The 16,228-nt window shown below is 49.3% G+C and overlaps 1 protein-coding gene across 4 annotated transcripts in view; it reads right to left on the bottom strand.

The window, feature by feature from the left end:
* Positions 1-16,228, bottom strand: part of TRAPPC9 (trafficking protein particle complex subunit 9) — a 386,986-nt gene that overhangs the window by 150,945 nt on the left and 219,813 nt on the right. For all 4 annotated transcript variants that reach the window (XM_061123133.1, XM_061123135.1, XM_061123134.1 and 1 more), the window contains one exon: positions 12,126-12,268. In XM_061123133.1, coding sequence (XP_060979116.1) covers positions 12,126-12,268 — 143 coding nt within the window. The remainder of the gene's footprint in view (positions 1-12,125; positions 12,269-16,228) is intronic.

Genomic DNA, 16,228 nt, shown 5'->3' with positions numbered 1-16,228 from the left:
AAGGGATTTGACCAACCAGATATCAAGAATTACTATAAAGCTGTAATAATGAAGGCCCACAGTAGTGGCGGAATGATAAACACATCAGAGAAGGAAAAAACAACCCAGAAGCAGATCCATGAATGTAAAGTAATAGTAACTAAATCTGTAATAGTCATACACTGGAAGCATATATATATATAAGCAAAGATGAATTAAGAACTCCAGACCTCACTGCAGGCTAAGTCTCACGTTAACAAGGCTGAGCGAACAGCGCATGGCAGGAGGTAATTATAGTATCATTTATATCAAGTTTAAAATACTTTAAATTACTCTGTATTGCTGATAATAGTCAACTGAAGGGTAGTAGTCACTCTCAGTGAGGGGGAAAGAGAATAGGGTCACAGAGGAGCACACACAGCTTTAAGAGCTTCATTTTTCTTTAAGTTAGAAAAACAGAAGCAAATGCAGCAAAATGTAAACCTCTGACAAACCTGTGTGGTCGGTGATTATCCCCTTTGTTGTCATTCAGTAGCTAAGTCATGTCTGACTCTGCGACCCCATGGACTGCAGCACGCCAGGCTTCCCTGTCCTTCACCATCTCCCGGAGTTTGCTCAAACTCAGGCCCACTGAGTCAGTGATGTCATCCAATCATCTCATCCTCTGTCACCCCCTTCCCCTCTTGCCCTCCATCTTTCCCAGCATCGGGGTCTTTTCCAATGAGTCGGCTCTTTGCATCAGGTGGCCAAAGTATTGGAGCTTCAGCATCAGTCCTTCCAATGAGTATTCAGGACTGATTTCCTTTAGGACTGACTGGTTGGATCTCCTTGCAGTCCAAGGGACTCTCAAGAGTCTTCTTCTCCAGCACCAAAGTTTGAAAACATCAATTCTTCGGTGCTTAGCTTTCTTTATAGTCCAACTCTCACATCCACACACGACTACTGGAAAAACCATAGCTTTGACTAGACGGACCTTTGTTGGCAAAGTGATGTCTCTGCTTTAGCTTTTCTGTACATGTTACTTACACTTAACATGTTTTTTAAGAGATCTTTTTAAAGTCACTTAGGATGTTGCCTTAGCCTGGGCCCCCACCCCTCAGGAAGCTGAGACTGAGAAGAGGGCTGGGGTGGAAGTGGGCATCTGGGGAGGGGACGCTGAAGGGAGCATGTCGAACGGTAGGCTGCACCGCGAGTGTGCCCTCAGGCGGAGGACGGGATTACTCTTCGAGCAGCCCCCACCGCCCAGCTCAAGCTTCCCTGCAAAGAGTCAACGCCCCACACTCACTGCAGGCCCTATGCAGGGTGAGCACCCATGCTTCAGCCTCAAAGAAGACCCTCAGAACATTCCAGAAATCGAGAGCTACCCAGCGAAGTGGAGCTGAGGTGCCATCAAGTCACCCTTCGTAAATCTGGCTGCCACAGAGATGGCTAGTGTGAGACATGGGCTAGGACTTGAGGCAGAGAACAAGACGTGCATGATAATTTTTTTTTTTTTAATTAAGTGCATCTCCTGAAATCATGGGCTTCCCAGGTGGCTCAGTGCTAAAGAACCTGCATGCCAATGCAGGAAATGTGTGTTCAATCCCTGGGTCAGGAAGGTCCCCTGGAGAAGGAAATGACAACTCACTCCAGTACCGTGCCGTGTGTGTGCTTAGTCGCTTAGTCATGTCCGACTCTTGCAACCCCATAGACTGTAGCCTGCCAGGCTTCTCTGTCCATGGAAGTCTCCAGGCAAGAATACTGGAGTGGGTTGCCATTTCCTTCTCCAGGGGATCTTTCCGACCCAGGAATTGAACCTGGGTCTCCTGCATTGCCAGCAGACTCTTTACCGACTGAGCTACGAAGAATACTCTTGCCTGGGAAATCCCATGGACAGAGGAGCTTGGCAGGCTAGAGCCCGTGGGGTCACAAAAGAGTCGGACACGACATAGCAACTGAACAACAACCTGAAATCATAGAGATAACAACTGACTTCAGATGTAATGGCAAAGGAGGGCCTCTCTGATGAAATGGCATTTCATTTCAGACCCACACGATAAGAAGGCAAACGTATGAAGGCCTTGGAGGAGTGCTTTCCAGAGAAGGCAGTTAAGGCCAAATCTTAGAGCAGGGTGGAATCAAGGGACAGAATGAGCCAAGAGCAGAGAGGAGCAAAATTAATGACAGAGTAAAGGTCGTGCAAGAAGTTCAGATTTTATTCTAAGGATGATGGGAAGCTATCTTTAGAGTCTTGAGAAGATGACTGACATGAATTGGTTTATGCTTTTTAAAAACATGAGGAGTTTTTATTCTGGAAAAGATGGAGTAAGCACAAATAACCCATCCCCTGTCACCCCTACTGAATCCAACTATAAATCCTACATACAATGCAGGCAGCAGCTATCTGATGGTCTGAAAAGTAAATTATAGAAAGTGGATTTGGGAAGGCGATCTGAAATCCAAGTTCCTCTGAACATCATGAAAGGGTGGGAGAGGGGGTCCTCTGGGCTTGTTCTTTTTTCTCCTCTCTTTCTCCCAGTCCCCAGACCCCGGGCAGTACCTATATGAGACAGCACCATGATGGCAGTCACTCGAGACCAGGACACCAAGGGACCCAGGTGACCAGTCCCACGGCCACAGGGCCAGTCCCCATCGCTTGATTTCCCCTCGCCGTCCTCTGACCAATGAGTCCCACACACAGACACGCAGCAGGGCACTCAAACCTTGGCTCTGCTGTGGAAAGACAGGGAAGGGAGGCCCCTGGACAGTGCTGGGGAGACTGTGGAAAGGACAGAGGTGAAGACAGTGGTTTGCTAAAGTGGTACCTGACCTGGGCTCACCATGGAGCGAGCGTGAGGGGACGGATCCTGAGTGGCAAGCCATGGGCTCCAGTAACTGACCTCCAGGGAGGCACCCACGGGACTGGACCAGGAAGAACCGCGGACCCGGGGCTGGCCCAGGGAGAACCGTGGACCCGGGGCCGGCCCAGGGAGAACCGCGGACCCGGGACTGGACCAAGGAGAACTGCGGACCCGGGGCCGGACCAGGGAGAACCGCAGACCCGGAAACCAGAGCAGCCTGGCCCACAGAAGGGACCGCAGGGCTGTGGTACAGACCACCCAGCAAGACAGAAATACCCATGTTCCCTTCAGGATGCAAGCAAGGCCCTGCATCTCACGGCATTCCGTGTGCAGTGTCTGTAACCTAGGTCTATAAGCACTCAGCATAGGAAGGACCCAGGAAAAAGCTGATTTGCAATGGAAAATAAAAAATCGATAGACCACAACTTCAAGATGATCGTCTTATCCCAGAAAGACTTTAAATATGTTCTGCAAAGTAAGGGCAAACACACTTGAAACAAATGAGAAGATAAAATCTCAGCAAAGAGATAGAAGATGTAAAGAAAAAGCAAAGGGAAACTTCAGGAAAAAACTGAAAATTTCACCAGGTGGTGAATTACCTGAGTAACTGAGGGGATGAGTTACTATAAAATCAGAAAGGATACAGAATAAACACCACCACTGACCAACTAAGTACCTGACACTTGGCGAACATTCCGCCACCAAAATGGCAGGACATCCACCCTTCTCAGGTTACACGCAACATTTACCAAAGTAAACCGCCTTTAGACCATGGGGGGAAATAACCTCTAGCAACTTTAAAGGGTAAAAATCACACAAATATTTTTTTTGAATCACAAAGGAATTAAGCATATTTGAAAACAGATTAATAATATATCCAATGGAAACAGTGGAGAGGAAAAAAAAGGGGGGGGATAAAAACAGTCCTATGAGACAGGAAAAGCTCTAAAAGTCATGCCATAGGAGTTTGAGATGAAACAAAACAAAATGCTCACAGTTTTTGAAGAAATAATGGCTGAAAATTCCCCAAATTTGGCAAACACACACACACACACATAAATGCACAGATTCAGGAAGCCCAACAAACCCCGAGCCATATAAATTTTTTAAAATCGATGCCCAGAAACATCCTAATCAAGCTAAACTTTAAAAAGCAAAAGGAAAGAAGCCGTCGGCAAGAAGTCATCTGAAAGCAGTCTCAGTGAACAACACACTTGGTACAGGGGGAACAGTTCAGAGCCTGAAGATTTCTTATCAGCGTTCCAGTCTGGTCGCTTAATGGGTGCAATATCTTAAGTAAGTCATTTAATTTCTCTGAACCTCGGTTTCCTTAGTGAAGACAAGAACGCCTATGTCATGGAATTATTAAGAGGCTCCAACAGAACAAAAACAAACAAAAAAGAAAAATGAAGGAACTCTGTAAAAGTGCAAGCAGAATAGTGCATAAACAGGAGGGGTGGTGATTGCTTTAGCTTGGTTGCAGTCAGTGGGGCAGCAAGAGGAAACGCACACAACCCTGCCAGCAAAGCAATCCCAGCTAATGATTCAACACCGACTCAGCAAAAGTGAATATGAGAAACTCCCAGGCCAAGGTCTGAGTCTGTCTAAAACCATGGCACCATGCCCAGAAAGTTAAGTGGGGCCTTCTCCCCAAGTCTGACTAAATTCTTCTAGGCCTCTAGGGTCCAAACATCACCATTCCATCGATCCTAGGGGTGCAGTATGTGAGTGAAGACACAGCCAAGCTGGTAGTGATAGCCACGCAGACCTTTGGCCAAACCCATGTGGACAGAGGAACCTGGCAGGAGTTGTTAGGAGCTGGACACGACTGAGTGAATGACCTTTTCACTTTCTCCATCCTGAAACTGGCTACTAATTTTTCAGGAAAGAAGACTGATTGATAATAGGCAGTTAGTTAGTTTAGTCACTCAATCGTGTCCGACTCTTTGTGACCCCATGGACTGCAGCACGCCAGGCCTCCCTGTCCAGCACCAACTCTCAAAGTTTACTCAAACTCATGTCCATTGAGTCAGTGATGCCATCTCATCCTCTGTCGTCCCCTTTTCCTTCCGCCTTCAATATTTCCCAGCATCAGGGTCTTTTCAAATGAGTCAGCTCTTCACATCAGGTGGCCAAAGTATTGGAGTTTCAGCTTCAACATCAGTCCTTCCAACGAACACCCAGGACTGATCTCCTTTAGAATGGACTGGTTGGATCTCCTTGCAGTCCAAGGGACTCTCAAGAGTCTTCTCTAACACCACAGTTCAAAAGCATCAATTCTTCGGCGCTCAGCTTTCTTTATAGTCCAACTCTCACATCCATACATGACTACTGGAAAAACCAGAGCTTTGACTAGATGGACCTTTGGTGGCAAAGTAATGTCTCTGCTTTTTAATATGCTGTCTAGGTTAGTCATAGCTTTTCTTCCAAGGAGCAAGTGTCTTTTAATTTCATGACTGCAGTCACCATCTGCAGTGATTTTGGATCCCAAAAAAATAAGTCTGTCACTGTTCCCATTGTTTCCCCATCTATTTGCCATGAAGTGATGCCATGATTTTAGTTTTCTGAATGTTGAACTTTAAGCCAACTTTTTCACTCTCCTCTCTCACTTGCATCAAGAGGTTCTTTAGTTCTTCTTCGCTAGAGACCATATATGCCTGTGCTCAGTCGTGTCCAATGCTTTGTGACCCCATGGACTGTAGCCCACCGGGCTCTTATGTCCACATGGGTGGACAGGATGGAGAGCTTTCTTGTAAGTCTTAAGAAAGCCAGAAAGCTTATTCAATTTAATGTGAAAGTCACTCAGTCATGTCTGACTCTGTGACCCCATGGAGTGTCGAGTCCATGGAATTCTCCAGGCCAGAATACTGGAGTGGGTAGCCTTTCCCTTCTCCAGGGGATCTTCTCAAACCAGGGATCAAAGCCAGGTCTCCTGCACTGCAGGCAGATTCTTTACCAGCTGAGCCACAAGGGAAACCTTCAATCTAAAGTGACCCCCAAAACAGAACAAATCATCAGCATGTTCTTCTGGTGATATAATCACATCTTCACTCCTGCCACACAGATTACGGAGCTTCCAAATCTTGCTGAAGACTCTGACAGTAGATTTACTGTCCATTAGAACCAAGTTTCCCAAAGAGTGATGTGAAAGGGGACTCACGGGAGGGCCCTGAGGAAGGGACAGACGCGTGCCTGTGTTCTGGAATGAACACTGCAGCATTGCCTGGAGAAAGAGCTGGAAAGGGAGAAACTGAAAGCAGAGAGACTCTGAAGGCTGTTGCAACGATCCCGGAAAGGGAAGAGGAGGCCAGCCTCAGGGACAAAGGTGACACGCCTGAGTCAGTCCAGGGCTAATGAAGTGGAAAGGACAGATCTGGCGACCGGTGGAAACACGGGAACATTTCCCTGTGGCCAGCTGACACGCAACCCGGCCTCTGGGGAGGATCTCAGGGCTGCACGTTACTGAAGGCAGGAAGAGCCTCTGTTTCTGAGCTTTTAGTTAGTAAGTTTTAAAATGTTCCCTGTAAGAGGAAAAAATTTTGAAATGGCGAGAATCAAAAAGACACAGGATAACAAGCATCGGCAAGGATGTGCAGAAAACGGCAACCTTCGTACCCTGCTGGTGGGAACGGAAACTGGTACAGTCGAGATGGAAAACAGTCAGGCAACTCCCTAAATGGTTAAACAGTTACCATATGATCTGATAATTCCACTCCTAGGGATACCCAAGAGGAATGAAAACACAAGCCCACACAAAAACTGGTACATGAATGTTCGTAAAAGCATTATTCCCAACAGCCAAAAGGTGGAACCAATCCATCAACTAATGAATGGATAAACAAAATGCCACACATCTGAACAATGAAATATATTCCCACATAAAAACAAACGACATACTGATGCCTGCTTGTGGGTGAACCTGGACAACATGATGCTAAGTGAAGAGAGCCAGTCACGTTTTGTATGATCCCACTTCTGTGAAATTTCTAAAACAGGCAAATCTATTGAGATAGAAAGTAGACTGAGGTGGGGTGGGGTGGCGGGGAGGAGGGAAACAGGAGGAACTGGTGACGGGCATGGGGCTTCTGCTGGGAGAATGAAAAGCTCTAAAATCAGATGGTGGTGATGGTTGAACAGCTCTGTGACTATACCCAAAACACCGAATTACACAGTTTAAGTGGGTGAATCGTGTGGTATCCAAAGGATGCTTCCATAAAGCCAGGTGTGCAGGTGGCGAGGACGCAGGGCGCTGGAGACGGGCCCTGCAGGCTTGCGGCTCAGCCCCACGGTGCTGCACCTCACTAGGGCCCAGCGCTTGGCACCGCTGTGGTCTCGACACACACGCTATCTGTTCCGTTACACTGTCTGTTGTGCATTCATAACGGACCGCAGGTACGAGAGAAGAGCCACGAAGCCCACACATTAAGGGGGGCAGGAAAATGACTGAACGCGGGACACCTGGGCCTCAAACCCAAGGTAAAAAGGTGACACAGACAGCTAGGGCGCAGTCAGCGTTTCATTCTCTGGGAATGAAGACCAGCCCAACTCATAAAGGGCGGAGACGTGCTTACAAGTGACAACCTGAAATCATGGTTCATGGGATCGGCATTTGACATTATGATGATTAAAACTTTGAAAATGCCAAATGCAAAAATTCCAAGTGGAAGGTCACAAACAGCTCTGGCCAGTTATCAATGACAGACAAACTACCTTTTAACATACACTCAATCCCTAAATCAGGTCTGACGTGGGCCTTTTTAATTGATGTTTATAAATTGTACTCCTTAATATAATTAGTGTGTTCCTGCTGCTGCTCAGTCGCTAAGCTGTGGCTGACTCTCTGTGACCCCACGGCCTGCAGCACGCCCAGGCTTCCCCGTCCTTCACCATCTCCATGAGTTTGCTCAAACTCGCATCAATTGGTGTATGCTACTTGCTGAACAGAAACAATCTTTAAATCTGTCTTTAAGCAACGAATATTGATAGCATTTTAAAATGAACATTGAGACATAACATTCAATAATATAATAGTTCAAAACAAAATTAAAATAATTGATAGTAATAATTTAAGAATGTATACGATTAAGACATAAAATAGGACCCTTCAAGGCACAGCTGCGAGGGGAGACAGACAACGGGAGGTGATGCATGGCCTGGGCAGCCCCTCAGGACAACACCGGGGACCAGAGGAGGCCCACCACCACGTCAACCGAGACGACAAGCCCAGCGGCTCCGCCACGGCCGGTGTCAGGGATGGGGTAGGGGTCCCAGCTCCTGCCTGTACAGGTCTAGACTATTCAACACCTGGAAAGAGGATGAGAAGTGTGCTCGTCATTTCAGTGAACACACACCAACAGGAGCAGGAGGGAACGGAGCAAATGCAGTAAGTCATTAATCTTCCAACTGGAGGGTCCGCGCGTGGACTAGGAGAGGGTGACCCTGGGGTGGGGCGCCGGGCAAAGAGCGGCCGTGGGTTTTGAGGCACAAGAGTCTTCCTGATGTTCAGTCACTTTGCCCCTCCTAACATGTGGTCTTCATGGCTCTCTGCTTGTCCCCGTTATGCGCGCAAACCAGACAGTAAAGCACAGAGGAAATGATGTGCTTGTCAAGACCACATGAAGGAAAACTGATGCCTAAAGAAACAGGAAATGACTTGCTCAGGACCACAGAGCAGATGAGAGGGAGAATCAAAAATCTGAAATAGGAGGCAGGTACACTGGGTTCTGAATCCTGGGCTTGTTAAAACCCTAAATTCTCGTTAAATTAAAAACCCATTCAAATCAACACAGGAACCTGGAAAAGATTGACTGTGATAAAATCTAGCACTGAAAGTGCCTTTATTACATGTCTGTGAGCATGGGCCCCCCCACAGCGTGGAACAATCCCACCCCACGGGAGGAAATGGGATTTTTCTAAATGGCCGGGGAGAAGCACCGTGGTGTGTCAGGCAGGTTGTGTGATTTCTGTTAATAATGTAATAACTCCCACACCTTACACCCTGGCTCAGGGGAGTGCATTTCCCACAGAGCTCAGAGCAGCGATGTGTAAGATTGGATCATTTATCCTAACGGTCTAGGAAGAAATTGCTCCTGAGGAGGGGAAGGCAGGGTGGCCCCATCCATTTCAGTCTGTCCCCAACAACATTAGCAGGCGGCTCGGTGTAAAAAGTGAATCTCAAAGGTAATTGATCTCCTAAATAAAAGTCAGCTGAAACCCAGGTACACCCCTGAAGGAGGATGGTTTAAAAAAAAAAAAAACCAAAGAGAATTCCACCTGCCATCTACGCTGTGCTTTGGCTCCGGGAAAACACTGGCCCCTCCATTGTTCAATTTGAGGGGGGCAGAGCTGGTGACCACAGCAGTGGCGACGGAGGGCTGAGGCCAGGAGAGATTCAGAGATGCTTCCACAGACAGAGCAGGTAAGGGGAGCCCAGGCCTCTGGAAGCCCACTTCAGAGCACTGTGGGAGGAAGCATGGGTTTTGCTGGAGAGAAGACCAACATTCAAATGCATCTCTTCTGCTCATTAATGTACAACCTGGGGTGAGTTAACATCTGCATACAGCAACACTGACTTAAAAGGGTTCTCGGGAGTTTAAATAGGACACTGCACAGTGGGCCAAGGGCATGACTAGGAATAGGGTGGGTCCTGAATAAATGGGATTTCCCTGCCCTGACTTCTTTTCTAGAACTTCTGCCAATGAGAAAAAAGGCATAAATCATCAGCACTAAAGACAGGAACTGGTGGCTCAGCTGGTAAAGAATCTGCCTGCGATGCAGGAGACCTGAGTTCGATCCCTGGGTCGGGAAGATCCCCTGGAGGAGGGAATGGCAACCCACTCCAGTACTCTTGCCTGGAGGACTCCATGGACGGAGGAGCCTGGCAAGCTACAGTCTATGGGACCACAAGAGTCGGACACAACTGAGCGACTAAACCACCACGGCCAATGAGACGAGCAGATACACAAACCAGCCCAGCCTAGGAGCAAATGATGTAATAAACTTTGGTATTCTGGTTTCAGAACAGGGTACATGAGTCTTTTTATGCCAGCAATAAGGCTGTCTTTGGATGAATATATGGCTTCTTTTTGCATCAAAGTCAGCTTGAATGCCCATAATGGCTCCAGCTAACATGGATTCGGTCATCTAGCTGTGAATCTGTGCTGCGGACACCTTGCAGTCAGGGTGTCTGGAAGCCAGTCTGTCACCGGCAAGCTGTGAGACTCTGGGAAAACCACAGGCCTTCTCTGGGCCTCATTTAATGATGCAAATGTGTTAAGCATGGCCATCTCTGGGGATGCCTGACTCTAAAATGGCCTGATACTAAAAGAAAATTCTCACCTGGGACCAAGATGAAAACCAGTGTCCACAGAAAACCATGTCATGTCAACCTGAACAGAGTATAGATAAAATGCATGATAATTCTGCTGTATTTCAGGCCAACAATTTATACAGGTCTCTAAGGAAACTGGAGCATAAATATCAGAGTGGGGACTTTGAACTTTGTCCAGTAGGCACTGGGAAAGTCTTCAAGCCAGACAGTGATGTGAAAACATTTGTATTTACAGAACGATACAAGAGCAGGCTGGAGGCAGGGGAGTAGTTCTAGAGTCCCAAGGAAAGATGGCAAACCTCAACTCACAGGATCAGGGTTCAGTGAGACTAAGCAGGAAGGGAGAGGGATTAGAGGAAATCAAACGTCAACCCAAGAGCAGGGGAAAGAAACACACAGGCCAAAAGGAAGAGAGTGAGGCCGGTAACCAGGAGCCAAACAGCACATCAGCCTACCACCAGCTCTTCCAGCGTACTGCACCAAACCACAAGGCAGCACTTTTTCTCATCTTAAATTGTCATTAAGAGCTGCAGGGGCCGTGACATGGAAGCCAGAGAGCAATAGGGGGAGACGGATCCAACTTGGTGACAATCTGCACTGCTTCTCAGACCTATTTATGAGAGCGGTGGCAGCAGGAGATGAGGGGAAGAGAAAGAGACGCACGCCAGGGTGATGGCGGAGCAGACTGAACGCACGGGAAGGGCCTGAGAAACTCCAACAGCATCTGGCAGGCATCCCGGCCAAAGTTCCCCGCCAGCAAGTGCTTTGATGCTTTATACAAATTCAAAACAGAGGTGAGCGCTGGCAAGAGAGACCATTACTCTGTGGATTGAAAAAGTGATAGATGATGAAATGCGATGCTGAAAAGCCCAAGCTCAGCCATTAATTCTCACTGAGGCCATTCCCCAGGGGCTGGGAGAAAAGCAGTCTTTCCTATGAACTCAAACTGCCCTTACTTTTGTGGGGGGGGGGTGGGGTGCTGTATCACTCTAAAGAGAGTTTTCTATCGACATTAACAACTCCCGTTATACTCTGTGGACAACAGAGTCCATGGGTGGAGGGGGCTACTGCACATGACATTCTCTGCCCCCACGGTCAAGGACGGACAGATAAGCACAGCCTTAACTCCATCAAGCATAAGTACCACTAGGCCACTCCGGAGAGGCAAGGTGTCCCTGGACAGGGGGATGGAAGCACCTGCGAGGGTCAGGACCTGCCTTTCGAAGGCTGCTCACCACTGGGCAGGAATCCAACCCCACAGGGTCTCCAAGTGTCCGGAGCCCCACCCGGCACTATTCCCCGGTCATCACAGTCAAAGTTTGGGGTGAGAAACTGTCATTCTCCCACCTAAGGGAGGAACAACATTTAGCATCTCTGGCCTCCTCTGGGTCTGAAGGAGACAAACTGATTTCTTCCTCCCTGAAGGAAGGCTAGGCCGGGAGAAGCAAGCAGGAGGAAAAGCCTCCCCCAGGGAGGGCACTCTGGGCAGAAGTGACCCCACCCTCCCGACAGCTGGGGGCTCCAGGAAGAGCAGGCCGAGATGCTGGATGGCCTGGCCCTACACAGCCCTCCTGGGAGGTCAGAGGACAGAGACAGACAGGCTGGGCTCCTCCAGGAGGGTCCAAGGCAAAGGGCCACATGCCGAGTCCCTGCTAACAGGAGACCTGCGCCGGACCGGAGCGAGGACAGGGCCCAGGACAAAGAGCAGGAACCGTGTCCTGCCCCACGACGACCATAAGCAAGCACGCTGCAGGGATGACGTGATCACCACAGCGCGGGCCAAGTGGGAAGCCCGTCCACTCCGTCTCCCTGAAGAGGCAGTTCCCTACACTGCCCGTGGATCTGATGAAGACCAGGGGAGGCTGACCACCCAGGCACATTGGGCGGCGGGACAAGATGAACACCACGGTCAGAACTGCAGGTGCAGTGCCGTCAGCCTCGAGAGCAAGGCTGGCGAAGAGCTGCGGTGCACGCACCTGGTGGCCGGCAGGGTACTGACCCTCGTGAAGAACACAGACGGCTCCACCTCCACATGCAGCCCCAGGGCCAGGCTCCTGTAATACCCTTCAACGTGGCCTGGGCCTCCGGAGTATTTGAAGTTCAGGACAGCTTCCAGGGTCTAAAAAGATGGAAGAAAAAAAAAAAAAGGTCAGTTACTATTCCCTGAGCCGACTGCCATCTAGCCATGGGGCCGGCCTCACTCAGATGAGGGGACAGCGACCCCATGGGGAAGCGATGAGCACCGGCAGCTCCACCCAGGGCGGTCACTGGCACCTGACCCTGGTGCCATCTTTCCTGAACGATGCCCCGCATCCAACCACACGCGCAATTCTCAGCCTGCAAACACAAATGGAGAGAAACTCAAGGATGACTCTGTGATGCGATCGAGCATTTCAGAGACAAGTACATTTCAATCAGCATCACTTAAACATACAGATCAGGCTGGGGCGGTGGGTGGGGGCTTCCATGAGGGAGCTGGAGGCTTCTAGGCTAACAGTGAGTAATGCTGACAAGCCCCAGACTCATGCAGACAAGGGCATGGGGCAGCCATGGAGCCAGAAGGCCAAGCAGGAACAAGTTCCTTCCAGGAGGGACAGGGTGGGGACACCTGACCAGGGGCAGAGCTGGCTACCACACTAGCCGGCAGGAAGGAGTCAATTCAGACGTCCATGGACTTCTAAAGGCTGAGGAGGGGCTTTACTAACAGTGGAGACCCTCCAGACGCAAGGACAGTTCCCACCCATGCCAGGATCTTCTCCAAGGACCTCCCCTGGGGGCTTGCACACTCCCCTGGGGGACTGGCAGGGGCAAAGGTGCAGGGAAGCCTCCCTGGGTGGTACAGGCATGGGGGATGTGGTTAGCAGCCACCAGGGGACAAACACAAACGAAAACCCCAGCTCCAACCCCCTGCCCCCATCCCGCCCCCATCCACACCCTTCTCTCCTCCAAAGCAAAATCTTTAGCTTCTGGAAGTGGGGTGACCAATGCCAAGGGCACACAGGCAGAGGTAAACATCCATCCTAGTGAGGCAAGGACAGGAGGGTCAGGATCCTAGAGGGACGCCACTAGAGACAGAGCAGGAAGCCCGTTCGGAGCGCCCACCTCTAGAGCAGGCAGAGGCTGGTGCTACCGGGGGAGGGGGAGGGACTCCAAGAGCTCAGGCCCAGGATGCGGGCTGCGGCTCCAACTGGGGATGGAGACAGCGGAAGGACAACAGCGTGCCCCCTCTGCTCCTGCGCTGACCTAGCAGGCCCCCAGTAGGAAGCCCCTGGGGTAGGAGGGAAGGTGTGGAGAGACCCCCGTCCAGGCGTTGGCAGGCAGGGAGGGCTCAGGGCTGAGAAGAGAGGACTTTTATAGGGAAAACGCCTGGAACCTCAGCAGCCCCTACCACCTTCCTCCCCCTCCCCCGGCACGATCTGGAGCCTGTGCCGCACCAACAGTAACCATGGCAACAGGAAATCTCAACCCCAGCTCAGTTCCTCACTAAAATGACTCAGCCTTCCCCAGTAAGGTCCTAAAACAGGCAACAGCACACTGCAGCCCATGGGCCAGACCTGGCCTGCAGCCTGGCTCTGTATGCCCTGGAGCCGAGAACAGTCTTTTACATTTTTAAAGGGTTGTACAACAAAACAAACGACAAAACCAAAGAAGACTATGCAACAGAGACCACAGGCGGCCAGCACAGCTGAAATATTTATCAGATGCTCCTACACATAAAAAGTTGACTAATAAAACTCTTAAGAAGCAAACATAGGAGTCAATCATCAGGACCCTGGATTAGGAATAATTCCGGAGATAGCACACCAAGAGACAAACGGCTGGAGTCATGGAAACCCAAGGAGGGCAGAGCTTTGGGGAGGAGGGCGGAATGCCCTCTGCTGCAGCCAGGCCGTGTAAACGGGGCCTGAGAAGCGTCCACCGCATCTGGAGACTGGCTGGGCCCGGATGACCCTAGTGGGGGCGCTTCCCAGAAGAGGAAGAGGGAGGGTGAGCTGGGAGCACTGTCAGGGGATAGAGTGCCGGACGGGGGCCTCAAAGCCACGTGTTCAGGGTGGGGATTCGAGCCCACGCCCACCCACGAGAGCCGCGGGAAGCCACACGTCCCACCCACAGAGCGGGCCCGCCCGCCTGCCCTCCTCCCCGCGCTTCACCAGTCACGACTCAGTAAGCCATCCACGCGAGACACAGCGCTTAGCCCTCAGTTACTGCTTTCATTGGCCCAGCCCTCCTCTCCAAAGGAGAGGCAGGCACAGCCACGAAAGTGTTTAAAATGAAAGAAAAGCACCGTATGTGCGTGCTGTCGGGCGCCATCCCAGGTGGAGGATGGCTCTCCTCTGGGAAGGACACGGACAAAAATCCCAGAGACAAGCAGCCTGGTTCAGCGGGTGGGAGGCCAGTTAAGCTCGGCTTGATGCTCTGGGTAAGTGAGATCTTGAGCATGTTACCCCATCACTCAGCCTCAGTTTCTCAACTGTTAAATGGGGCTAATGATTAACACCTATCTCACTGGACTTTAGTGAAGACTCACTGAGAAAGTGAAGCTCAAGCAGGCACTCATTAAATAGACACCTTTCTCCCTCTGCACCCTGACCACGCGATACCTGAAGGCAACGTGGCTTAAAATAGGAAGAAAGGGGAAATGGATTCTAATGCCATTTATTTAACATTTTTTGTATCGTGGTAAAATACACATAAAACTTACCATTTTCTCCATTGTTAAGTGTACAGTTATTTGGCATTAGGCACTTCCCCATTGCTATATAAACACCACCACCATCCATCTCCAGAACTCTTTCATCTTCCCAAACTGAAACTCTGTACACAAACTACACAAAAATCTCTCTTCCCCTCCCCCCAGGCCCTGGCAACCACCACCCTCCGCTCTGTCTCCATGAATCTGACTGCCCTAGAGACCTCCTGTAAGTGGGATCACAGCACTTTCGTCCAGTTGTGACTGGCCTATTTTTTCAGCATAGTGTTTCCACGGTTCATCAGTGTTTTTTCAGAAAATAATTCCTTTTTAAAGTTGAATAATATTCCACTGAATGAATGTACCACATTTTGTTTATCCATTCACTTGCCGACAAACGCTTGGGTTGCCTTCACTTATTGGCTATCGAGATTAGTGCTGCTATGAACGTGAGTATGCAAATACCTGTTTGAATCTCTGCTTTCAATTCCTTTGTGTATATCCCCCAGAAGTGGAACTGCTGGATCATAAGATAATCCTGTATCTAATCTCTGTAAAGAATCACCATACCATTTCCCACTGTAACAGAACTATTTTACATTCCTAACAGTTGTGCACAGGGATTCCAATTTCTCCACATCCTCAACAATGCTTGTTTTTTCCTGGTTGATTGGTTGTTTTTAGTAATCACCATCCGAATGGGGGTGAAGTGGTATCTCATTTTGGTTTTGATCTGCATTTCCCTAATAACTAATGGTGTTAAGCATCTTTTTATATGCTTAATGGCCATTTCCATATCATTGGAAAAATGCCTACTCAAGTCCTTCAGTCCCATTTTAAAAGCTCATTGTTCCAACTCGTCTCCCACCACTCTTCAAGGAGGACGTGTTTACACCTGAACTTTGTAGCACCTCAACTTTGGTACTGCTGAGTCTCTTAACCTGTATAAATGTTGCTCCTCCTTCACGGCCCCCCCAGTAGCCGTGCCTTCTCCAGTAAGATGGCTGTACTGCCTTACTTTAAAAGGACTCCATGAAATACAGATTTTAAAAGAAAATACTCAAGGATCATATTTTGGTCTCACCAAAATCCCGAATTCTTTTTCCACAGCATATAGCACTGTACTGTAATCTCAAAAGGACGGCCAAGTTTACATCTTAAACTTGAAAACCCTTGTTGTCAGCACAAAGTGAGACCCCCTCATACACACATCCCAATAATTCTTTCTGCAATGACTCTTTTAATCCAACAGACTTCCATGTGTTTGGTCTATTCTTTCATTCATCTTTTCAATCATTTCCTGGGTACTTTCTGAGTGCCAGGATCTGTGCTTAGAACAATGAATACAGTAGGGTCCCTGATCTCAGAAAGCTCACTGTCAAGTCAATG

The sequence above is a fragment of the Dama dama genome, chromosome 21 (assembly GCF_033118175.1).
Source record: "Dama dama isolate Ldn47 chromosome 21, ASM3311817v1, whole genome shotgun sequence".
NCBI lineage: Eukaryota > Metazoa > Chordata > Mammalia > Artiodactyla > Cervidae > Dama > Dama dama.
Note: the sequence above shows the minus strand (reverse complement) of the source record. Positions and strands in the feature narration are given on the sequence as shown.